Source organism: Zonotrichia leucophrys, chromosome 1A, assembly GCF_028769735.1.
Source record: "Zonotrichia leucophrys gambelii isolate GWCS_2022_RI chromosome 1A, RI_Zleu_2.0, whole genome shotgun sequence".
In the NCBI taxonomy this organism is placed as follows: domain Eukaryota; kingdom Metazoa; phylum Chordata; class Aves; order Passeriformes; family Passerellidae; genus Zonotrichia; species Zonotrichia leucophrys.
Window position 1 is genome coordinate 63,381,074 of NC_088170.1, and position 12,339 is coordinate 63,393,412.

A 12,339-nucleotide genomic window follows, 5' to 3' on the forward strand; every position below is an offset into this window, starting at 1 on the left:
ACTGACGTTTCCACTTTGTTGTAAAAATAGACTTTTAATACTACACAGTGTTTAGCATTCTAGTACCAGCCATCAGTTTGATATCAGCCGTGACATTATTTAATTTTCAGAATCACAGAGGTTAAAGCTCACTGAACTATAAACAGTTGGAAACATGGAGTGTAATCCCAAGGCACAGCTCTGCACAAGCTGTAATTTAAATCATATTGCATGCTAAGCTGAAAAGGCAGTGCAGGTCCCAGAGGGCATGAATAAATCTGCAGTCACTGATTTGCCACACACATTTGTGTTGGGATTCTGTAACTGTGCAAATGTGATGTCTTCCTTTAGAGCAGAGGACCTGTCATCTACTGAGATTTGTAATTAAATAACCCAAAGAACAAAAGCAATTACTCAGCCCTACAAATATTCAGGCTGAAATGTGCATGATTTCAGGAACAAAGGGAAGGGGAAGTTCCGGAGACAGAGAGAAAGGGAGGCTTTGAGTCTGTGATAATTCATCTGTGCCTAGTGCTGGTGGAGGCTTTAATGCATAGAACAGGTATTCACATACCTGGCTTCCTCTGAACTAATAACTCCATCGTCACAGACTCCCCTCTGAAGTGGATGTTTCTCCAGCTAAGGAGCCAATTATGCCTCCAGCTGGCTCCATGCCACCTCAGGTGCCGGCTTTGAGCAATCAGTTGTGTTAATTGCAAGCAGCACTAAATGCCTTTTGGGACAAGCAATTCACGGTTCAGGAATGTTGCTGGGAAGGGGGCAGGTTCAGCCCCATTACCGAGAACAAACCGCAGAGTTTGCACAGGTCGCGGGCTAAGAGCTGGAATTTTATGGAATGGGGAAAAGAGGTGGGAACAGACCAGGGGGCTGTGTCCTCACATCATTAACTCTGCTGGGCATCCCAGTTAATTGATGGGGTGGGGGCTATGTGGTGGGCTGTGTGCAGCCCTTCATATTTTCCCAAGGCCCATTCCTTTGGGTCTGCCAGGCATTCTGATCCAGGCCAACAGGACTAAGACTTTGCTCCCAAAGAAGACACCTCAACTGCCCATGAACACGGGCTCCTTCCCGATAGCTGGTATTTTCTTTCTTTCTATTTGTCATAGTGGGAAAACAGTAGTTTTAAATATGCATAGGAATTGTTTGCTATAAAGAAAATACTACAAGGGTGATAGCAACGCTGAATGACAAAAATGGATGATGAAGGGCAAGCATATGTAAAAAAATAGCCATTGAAGGAATGAAGAGTGATAATGAAATGAGATGAGCACAATAATGAGATCAGAAATCAGATCTTGGCTGCATAGAGGTAATTGTCATGTATTATCAGCTACAGATCTGGTCTGTTGTACCTTTTAGTATCTATCTTTTGACTCACTACCTTGACAACAAGGTTTAACAAGTCATTTTTTCATAAACATGGATTTCTAATATATTTGTCCATGAGCCCCTGCACAAACACTACTTAAAAGCAAAACCCTGTCCAAATGTTGGAGGTGATGAATGGGAAGCTTGGATTGAATCACTGGAGATAAAGGGAGTTGGTGTGTGGTGGGGAGTGGGAGGTACTGGTACAAACCTCAGTCTGCAGGTGCTTAGAAATAGCATGCAGGCTCAGGAAGTCTCTCTAATACCCTTTAGAGGCTCAGTCCCTGGTGTCCCACATGGATGCACAAAGAAAACCTCTTAAAACAAAGCCATCTTATTTCCCCCTTTAACACAGACTAAAACATTGCCAAACACTTTTGCGTCTGAAGCTGCGAATTTCATTAAATTCAATGCAACTGGCCCAGCACTCTCCATTTTTGTGTGGCTGAAACCTTTGATTCTCTCCCCACCGCCCCATGGCCAGCGTGCTCCAGTCACATCACACTTAACCTTTGCCTTGGCTTCTCAAAGAAGAATTTGTTTCACTCTATTCACGGCTTCAACAGTCTGGCAAACTGCACTCGAGCGCCGCGCTGGGCCTTTATACTGAACACACTAATCTGATTGTTTTTCCACTCTACAAACTTTGGGTCAACAATCAAGCTGCTGCCAGAAACTAATTAATTTGCAAACAGGCCCCATTTTCACAGGGGGAGAGCTTTTGAAACCTATGTCAGCAGAGCTGGTCACACCATGGTGACATGTATTGTCATGGCATCCACTTTTCTGGGTAATTCTCCTCACTAATTTTTCACCACACACATGAACTCAAATTACCCAGTCAACAGTAAATCTCTATTGAATGCCAACCAAACCCTGAACGTGGTGGCCTGAGAAGAGGAAATTGGTATTGACAGGGTCAACACTCATTAAATTGATGGCTAGAGCAGAAGGAAAAAAGCACAAAACAACACAAGAATGCAAAAGGAAAATTCGGATGTATGTCATATCCCAATAAAGGGGGCTGTAACAGACCCACTCCTCCTTTGTTTAAATCAATTAGTATTCTGCTGTGTGACTCCTACAAACAGATTTCTGCTTAACTTGTCTGAAAAAACTGCTTAGTGACTTTTGTGAACAAGAAAGGAGGCACAATTTGGTAGTTAAAAGTCACTGGTTTTCAAGCATCAGAGCTGTGATGAGCTCTCACAGAGATCATGGGAAACCTACTTGAATTTGCAAGGTCTGTAACACAGAGGCTTTGTCTTTGGAATCTGGCCACCTAATCTGAACTTTGCTTTTGCTTAAGCTGATTTGGATCTCTGCAAAAATGATAATTACAAAGAAACTGCTGTTGTGTAATTTAAAGTGGGTTCTGTACCAAAAGCAAAGCAAAATGCAAACTTAAAACTTGAACAGTACACCTTTTCTGGACAAATGGCTCTTTTTTTCCTAGTGAGATTTATCTCCAGGGAAAAGGGAGAGTCCTCCTATGAAGTGATGCATGTGGGTAACAGATAGATAGATAGATAGAGAGACTGATAGACAGATAGATTGATAGATAGATAGATAGATAGATAGATAGATAGATAGATAGATAGATAGATATTATCTTTTTAATCATACATTAACTGAAAGTAGTACACAAAGCTTTCTAGTAGAGGTTATTGCCACTTGAATAATATACTAAGTTTGTCTCCTTAAGTGGGCAGACCATCATTTTACAAAGCCATCCACTGACAACTCTATAAGTTATTCATTGAAATAAATCAATAGAAAAAATATCCCATCTTAGAGTAAAAAATAAAGGAAAGAAAAAACAATTTTTAGAGGAGATAAGATATCACTGGGACTATTGATAATTGGAAAATTGCAGGTATTTTTAATTAGTGTGAGAAGGGCACAGAGCTCTACCCCTCCAACTAAACTTATTCCTGGAGTGTGCTCATGCAGATGGACTTCTACACAGCTCCTGCTGCTGAAAGAATCAAATAAGATTTGGATTTATTTTTCTAAAGAATGACTATAGAAATCAACTCACCTGCATCATCAGATTTGAATCTGAACACCTCAATGTGATCACCAGTTTTACCCAGTACAGAGGTACATTGATTTATCCACATCCAGAATCTCCCCAGAGCTTGTTCTGGCTCTTTCATCCAACTGCCTTCCAGAGAAGGTGATGGGAATGGCTGCACTCTCAGATCTCACCCCAACATGAGACTCATCAGAATTTACGGGGTTGTTAAACTGATATATATTGATATGTTGATCTTTCAATTCACAATTGAAATCAAAACCATAAAATTTAGCAATTTTAAGGCACATCACCAATAGACCAACTCAGTGCACAGGAGTGAGTGCAGATCTCAAACTGTCCATCACTGGCAAGTCTCTTTTTAGAAAGACTATGCTGCAGTGATCTGCATGGGACTGGGGTCATATCGCACACTAATTGTTTTGAGAACTATGAACTTCTTTCCTAAAAGTGTATTTTATGCAGCAGAGAAACTCTGGTCTCCAGTGGAAACAGTGAACAAAGAACTCTAACCTCTACCACTATTTTTCATCTTATATGCACTATAAAGAGAGTCACAGAATGAATGAATTGCAGCAAAGCATGGCTTCTAATCTGCACTCCCAGCTATTACATTTTTTAGGTGTGGATAGTAAGGCTGAACAAGTTAAAACCCATAAATGAGCCCATGGTTAACCATGTAATATACACATGTCCTAAGTCAGGTTCCTGGACTAACTTGTATTCAGCTTCCTGGAGCACACTGTGGCTGTAGCTCAGACCAATTGTTTACTGATGCAAGTCTTCCTGCTCCAGGCCATATTCTCTACAGTGTCAGGAAGCCTTCAAAATGCACAGTCAGATCAGGAGAATGTTCTCTGCTGCTTCATCTTTCCTATCCGCTTTTTCCACTCCAACCTCAAAACTTGTCCTTTGGCTACTTTCACCTCTTTTCAACCTAAAGAGAACAAAATATCATCCACAGCACTGATATTTAATGAAGAAAATTACCTAATCCTAGGGGGCATGGGAGGGATAGAGAATGAGAAAGCAGATCTCTGTCCTCAAATGATTTCAAATAATTTCATTTAGGCCACTTGATGGGAAGATTTGATTATTTCTGGTTGTCTCCAGCTACCATCTTCATGACCTTTCTCACATCCAGAGAAACTGTTAAGCACATTCTAATTGATACTTGGTCTTTGATTTCTGAACCAAATGCTTCTCTTATTTTGTTTAAAGATACAGGGAATAGTTTTCAGACAGGTTCAACTGAATCAATCAGTTCAAATACATGAATATCTTCTGGTCAAGTGTTCAGCAGGGCCTTTGGCTACCTGAGCTGTAACTATTTCAGATTAGGACAGGATAAATATCTAGTAATAACAATAAGGAGCCATTTATTTTCTGATTTCAAAAATTATACATTTCTTCCAAGAAAAAAAGAATTGGTAGCAACAAATTATGTATATAGATAAAGCTTGTTAGATTGCAATCAATAAAACAACTTAAAATTCGTACTCAATCTCTCAAATATGGATCTACAGACTTAAGGAGAAAAAAAAAAAACAAACCTTGTAAATTGAGTTTGTGTGCCATTCTGTTCACAGTATTATGCCACCGTCACCATAGTTTCTGAGCACTTCCTAGCACTGTGTTAGGTGACATTAGCATTTGTCACACATGGAATTTATCACTGTGAAATTATTTATTACTATTCTTAGCAATGGAGATAGTGGGAATGGGGGGTGGGAGGACTTATTGAGTGAGAAATGAGACTTGCATATCTGGACATGTTTTGTGCCACAAGGGTCGGAGCTGCTCATGCTTCTTCTGCAAGCCGTGGAGGGAAAGTGTGGAACTCAGTCCACACTGCAGCCTGCATGACAGGACGTATCAGCTGCTCAAATATAGAAATGCCTATTTTGAATGCAAGAGATCCCTTCACAGGAAAATTAACAGCAAAAGAACAACAACAAAAAAAAATGACACAAAAAAATTCCCTCAGTGTTTTCACTCATAAAGTTGTTTAAATACATCCTTGTAAATTCATGGGTAATGCAGACCTGGAAGAGGCTTCTTAGTCTACTCACTGTAGTCTCTCTTGGGATGTCAGGCAAATGTGCTACATAACAACACATAAAATGTTACCTGAGTTCCTCTGAAAACCAGCTAGGCTGCCTCACTGACTACTTCTGTTGGATAGATCTTTCTAATTTCATTCCCATCATAGTTCAAGACTTCTAATTTGAAGACTAAATAAATTCATGTGCAATTCACAGTTTTTTTCTTTGTTTGTTTGGTTTTTGTTATGTCATTTGTTTAAATAGCTCTTCTCTTGATGAAGGTTTATTGTATTTGTAGCATCCCTCACCTCCTTCCTCCAATAATATCTTAGATGTATTTTATGAAACAACCCCAGGTACCAGGATGGTTGGGTTCTGTGGCCCCTTTCCACAGCTGATACCTGTATTTTGCATTCTGTATATCTGGATTGAGAATGTGTAGGAGGTGAGCTGGAGAAAGGGAAGCTGCAAAGGCATTTAGGAACAAGGGAGTGGCACAGCAGAGGGGGCCATCAGTGGTTATGTACAGCTAGAAACACGGTTTGGTGTGGTTGACCAAAGACTAATTATAGGTTCAAGGATCAGAATATGTACACACCCAAGTCTCAGCAAGAGTAATTAATTTCTAACATTTTGATGCATTTAATGCATTTTATTAGAGAGGTAAAAATCCTGTAAAATATCTTCAATCTTTTCTTTCTGTTGCAGACATTAGTCTACTGTGCAATACATACATGCTCAAGATCATGTGTGTGTAATGCCAATGCTGGGACATTCAACAAACTGGAAGTTTTTCCACTTTGTGGAAGTGGAAACTACACAAAGTGATGTCTACAGGTCTGTTTGAATGCCAGGAGAGTATCCATATTTCCTGCCTTGGACCCTGTTAAATTTAAGAGGGCATTTTGTTTTTTATTGAACAGTCGCTCAGCCTCTATAACTCTCAGCTGTTTATGTAACTGTAAAGTAAAGATTACCAAGGACAATAACCTCGGGGAACTAAGCACAGTTACTACTCCACTTTAAAAATTAAGCCATGGAAAGTATGCTAAAATATCATAGAGTGGTTTAAACCCATAAAAAGCAAGGAAATTCCAAGCCAAGTCTGGAAATCCAGACTGACAATCTCCCTTAACCCCAGGTCTAGTAAAGAGGGTGAGTGAGGCCAGTGTTTCTGGGGTGCAAACCAGATTCATAATACTATCCTAATGCAGCTTTTGTGATTTCATTTCCTTTCAGATTTTGCTCAGCCCAATCCTGCTTTGCTTTTAAAATAAATGTTTATGGTTATTCATTTTACAAAATGTTAACAGTTTAAGGCCAGATCCCCTGTGCTCAAGTCAGAGAAGATGAGAGCGGCTGTAAGCTCTCTCCTTCCACTCCTCTAATCTTCAACCTGAAAACTGCCTTGGGTGCATTGCCTTTGCATTGCTCAGCATTTGCTCTGGTAGACTGCACTGCCAGTTCTGCCTTTTTGCCTGCAGCCATGCCCTGAGCCCTTGCAGGAAGGCGTGGGGATGGTGTACAGCAAACACTGCCTGCTCTGCAGCAGGGAACTCCCTGGCACCAAGGGAAGCTGCTCCCACCTGCACAGCACTCTACTCATCTTTTTTCTTAACTTCTGCAGCAGTTCATGGAAGCAGGACAAGATCCATGCTTCTTCAAAATAACTTTATGCCTCTGAACTATGAGAGGCAATGGCACATTTAAAGGGAACCATGCACTTGCCAATAGGCAAGACTTTGTAAGGTTTATGTGTGACATCAAGGCTATTGTTCCTTATAGTAAAGCTGTACAGAAGATTTTTTTCAACTTTAGAATTTTTTTTTTTTGAGAGTTCAAAACAATTCTTGACGCTCACTGGGACTGCATATGATTGCCAAAGCTTCTTTTGTGCAGAGAAAACTCCATGCATGTACCAGAGGAGCCAGTAATGTTCAAGCGTGCATAAACATGGCTTATAACAAAGCACATGATTCAGTCTGGGGCACTGAACTGCAGCTTTTCATGTCCAAGATGACTTCCCTGAGCACCAGCTTTTTTTACTGTGTTTTTGCAAATGCTTCCTTGTCACATCTGGCCAACTCTGTATCAATAATTAAATATACACTGCTACAGTGACTGATGTATGGTTCCCTAGCTTCTAGATGAATGCCCTGACTACATGGCTATAGAATCAGTCTCCCTTGTTTTATTTGGCTTGGTGACTGTTTAATTATTTATACAAAATGAAAGCTTTAGAAGCCTGTGAGTATTTAATATCTCTAAGAGACTTAAGAAGTCTTTAAGAGCTGCTGGTCAGCACCTTCCCTTGGGCCGGGCACAGTTCTCTTCCCCAAAACATAGAATTTCTGTAAGAAGGTTGAGCATCTCCAGAATGTGACGTTGTGATGTCTGTAGTAACTCTATGATCCTGCTTAAATCCCAAAAACTTAATCACTCTGTGCAATGTTGTTTTACTTTTATGCCAGTTCAGGGCAAGACAATTTCTGGGAAAAGTTCACAAGCTCTTCACGTGCAACTGTCTCCTCCTCTCCATTTTTGGTACCAATCAGCAGTGATTTCTGCACCCTGTCAGCTCTGACCTCAGCCTCAGTATGGAAAAAGCAATTTAGCTCCTGCTCTGCCTGAAGTAAGCACTAGCAGGGACTTAGAACTGGATGTCTCACCACCCAACTATTAAACTCTACAGACATGAGAATTTGTCTCTCAGTTTGATCAGAACTCTTGCAGCTTTCAGTATATGCCCCTTAGAATAATGGTTTTTTACCTGAGGCTAAGCCCACTGTAAAAAGCAACTAGGAAAGCAAACTCACCACTACATAGAAATCCATGTATTTGCTAAAAAACTAATAAAGGTCTGCAAACTTAAGGTTCAAAAATAATTTTTATAGATCTTTTATAAAGAAGTGAACACCTCAATCTTCAATGAGAGTCTGTTTCATAAAAAGCATATCCACTTTAACAACATGCAAACACAGAGCTTCTTCTGTAATTATATTATAAAAAGAAAAATGACAAATTAAAAACAATTATCAAAGAACCGGCATGCCTGCAGAGTTTCAAACCTAAACTATTATCAATTTTGGATTTCCATGTTAGATGCTGAAATTAGGAGAGCTGTGTGGAAAGGCTGCCAGGATCTTATCACTGGAAAATTAACAGTAAAGCCTCAGAGCCTGTAATAGGAATGTTGTAGTGCAGATTTTAGGCCAATCCTTCCATATTAGGAAGGTAAATGTATTAAGTTGCAATGGAGAGAGAGATTTCAAAAATGTACTTAAGGATCGTTCTCTATTAAATTATGGACAGTTATAAGAATAATTTCTAAAGGTTTCAATTTGATTCTTATCTTGTTTTAAATTAAGTTTGGAACTTTCCATACAGGAATAGAGTGCAAGAACTTTATTTAAGAGCTGGAAATCACTTTCACCCTGGGATACAAAAAATGCTCTTTCCACTTTTATGATCATTTTGTAAAATACTTAAATTCAAGAAAGTTTGAGGTTCATCAGCTCCCCACCTCGAGCACAGAGCAGTTGTGGTTTCTGCCCTGTCAGATGTAACCTCAGTGCTAATTTGGGAAAAGCAGTTCTCACATGGAGTGCTGAAAGACTGATAACCGAATCCACAACGGAATGACACGATTTCAGCAGGGAAGTACAGGGCCTGTGGACAATGGCTGCATTTTCCCACTGCATAAATCCTCCTGACTCAGCTGTCATTGTGCAAATCTACTGCACAAAAGCAGATTTTGCTTGCATGACTGGGTTTAATATGTCATCATGACTCTCATAACTGAAGTTGATGTTGGTTATCTTTAACACATTATTGCTCTACCAGGTATCAAGATAGATGGGTATGTCTATAACCCTTGTACTTTACTGTTTCCTGAAGAGCAGAAATCTTGTCTACTGTCATAATAAAATAACCCAATGAATACAATTTTTGTGCTATTGGATAGCACAGATTGTAGAACTGAAATGCTGTAGACCTGAATCAGTTTTCTAGGCAGATAGCTGTCCACATGAATTGCAGCAAAACTAAATTTAACAGGATATGCATCAGATTCATGAACTTGTCATATTAAAATACAGCTCCATACTTGTCATATAGACACTTATGTGATACGTGTATCCAATCCGTGTTATATATAGAGTTAATCCAACTTGCAAGAGCATCTTGTGGTTTTAATTAGGAGTCAGGGGCTGATGTTGTTATGGATTGTATATACAGCTGATGTGATATCCAGTTTGATACCAGAAGGTCTTGACTATCTAATAACAAACCGTGTTTTAAAACATACTCTGCGCTTACACATTAAAATTTGTGTGAACAGTTTGCACTAAATTGTAAAACCACATAAGAAAGCCTGAACCTCAGCAGAGACATAAATAATATGGCTAGGAGCAAAAAATAGCTAAGAATAAAATAATTTGTGAATTCAAAAACAGGAGTGCAGGTGCAAGCAGTATGTACAGCCAAAGTGGAGCTAGTTAACACTTAAAAAATTAAAATTTAAATTAACTCAGCAACTACAGTTAGTATTACTTAATTCAAATGTCAGCTTTTTCAGACAATGAATTCTCATTTCCAAAATGCTCATATCCTTGTATAGCTAAAGCTAAGTGTAATTCCATTTGAGCAATTGTAAATTTGACTCCAGTAGAACTTGGATAGAGTACTCAGATGCATTCTAAAGTATATTGGTACATGAAGGCAAAATCAAATTTCCTCTGAAACTATCTTCCCTGCCTCAGACATGCAAATAAACAACCACAGGCTTGATTGCTAATATCCATACAATAATGCAAGAAATTGTGCCTTGCATTACTATTGGATATTTTGAAACCAAATCAGTTGGAATCCCCAGGACCCTTTTTTATTTTCCAAACTCCTGACAACTCTGGCTTGCTCATGAAGTTCTGCTGGGTGACTTTCAGCTGGATGTGGCCAGCGTCCCCTTCAATCCGGCCAAAATTAAACCCTGTACAAAGCACAATCCTGCCCAAGGCTCTGGAGCTACTTTGTGTTCATGTGTGGCTCATGCCTCAAGCCTTGAGCTTCTGTCCAACTTGCATGACTATGCTGCTCATACTGTCTGTGTATGTTTTGAATTTAATCACACTCCACAAATCTCAGCGTAATTAAACCAAAAAATGCTTCTTTATAAATCACTTTTGATTAGTTTAACTGGTTTAAGGCAGAATTCTGCCCCAAATAAAAGAGGAGCGTATATGTCACAGATGTTGCTGGAACAGAGCTGTGTGCTAGTCTTTAATGGCTGGATGAGTGTAAGCAGAGAAATGTGCATTTTACATACCATTTAGCCACCGGGAGTCGTGCTGCTCTGTCCTGATGGGATGGTGATGCCCCAGAGTCCGGAAAATGGCAAAGTCCCTGCCCATGAAGTCTGCTGCTGTGCCAGAGTACAGTTCTCCATCTGCAGGAGGACATAACTGTAAGCAATATTCCCCAATTTTCCAGTCATGGCAAGTCAGAGAAAGCTGTCATATGTTCATATTTCACTAATAGGGATAATGAGTAAATTACAAAACAGCAAGCCATATGCAATGTATTGTCATTGAAAATAGAGATTAGACCCAATTTCTCACTGCAGAGCTTAATTGTAACCTCTTGCAAATGAGCTGTATCTGCAGACTGCTGGTGCGCTTTGCAAAAATGTGTTTGGATTCTTAGGCTGGAACAGTGACAGCCAGTGCACCTACCCTGGCAGGCAGGAGTATGCAGCCTCAGAAAACCCACCTAACTGTGAAATTGCCCTGTTTAGCACAGGAGTTTGGTTTGGAGACTTTCCAACCTACTGGGCTGACGTGACTCTGGGAACTGAAGAGTCCAGCTCAGCCATTTTTGGTTCAGAAAATCCTTAGGTCCCTCCAATTTTTCCTATAGAAACTATGTGGTTTTTACTTTGGTTCGTTTAAGGGGCTTTATTGTTTTGTTTTGGGTTTTTGTTTTTGGATTTGTTGGTTTTGATTTTTTTTTTTGTTTGTTTTGTTTTTTGGGGTTTTTTTGTTGCCATTTTATTATAGTTTGTTTTTTTACCCTTTTTTTCTGAGCAGGTCCTCAGAAAACAGTATATTTTACAGGAAATACAAAACATGCCTTTCTCCTTTGGCCACCTTTGGAACTGGTACTGGCAAAGGGCAACAGCTAAGGGAGAAAATAAACGAGGTCATTCCCTGCTACCCTGACCCCCACGCAATTCACAGTGAACAACTGAACTAAAAATTGACCTGTGATACTCCAGCCCATAAATGGCACATACACAGCCTGGCTGGAGAGGAAACTCATCCCAGTGTGTCCCTCCTCAGCCACAGAGCAGACAGAGGGGTGGGGAGAGAGAGACTGACTAAATTCTAAGGAGCAGGTCAAGTTAAATACCTGCCAGCCGGAGGAGAGTGTAATAATAATAATAATGACATTGTAACGAGAGCCACAGAAAAGAACCAGGGATCAAAGTACAGTACATATCTTTCTGACATTAATTTACAGCTTGTCCATGAAATCACTCCGAATCAAAAATGCTAAAAATGCATTTTTAGGACTGTGTTCTACATCTGTATGTGAAATGAGATAACCTACCCTGTGCTGGTAAAATGGAATTAAAAGCATTATTCCTTCCAGCTACTGCTTTCAAACTACCCATATTACACAGGTCCCTTGTGAAAAAGACAAGTTTTAGGATAAAATAACTCTTTCTTTAGCTAAGGTAATACATTTTTCATGGTCATGATGAACTCTACCATATCCTCATTTTAAACCACCCTTTTAGGAACATTTTTATAATTTTCATGGCAATTTTAGGCATTTCCATGGAAGGACAACCAGATCCAAGCATGCCTACTGGATATCACTGTCATCTTT

The 12,339-nt window shown here is 39.7% G+C and overlaps 1 protein-coding gene across 3 annotated transcripts in view; it reads right to left on the reverse strand.

Annotated features, from left to right (window-relative positions):
- The window catches only part of SEMA3A (semaphorin 3A), a 236,677-nt gene that overhangs the window by 50,263 nt on the left and 174,075 nt on the right, over positions 1–12,339 (reverse strand). For all 3 annotated transcript variants that reach the window (XM_064702968.1, XM_064702969.1, XM_064702970.1), the window contains one exon: positions 10,775–10,894. In XM_064702968.1, coding sequence (XP_064559038.1) covers positions 10,775–10,894 — 120 coding nt within the window. The remainder of the gene's footprint in view (positions 1–10,774; positions 10,895–12,339) is intronic.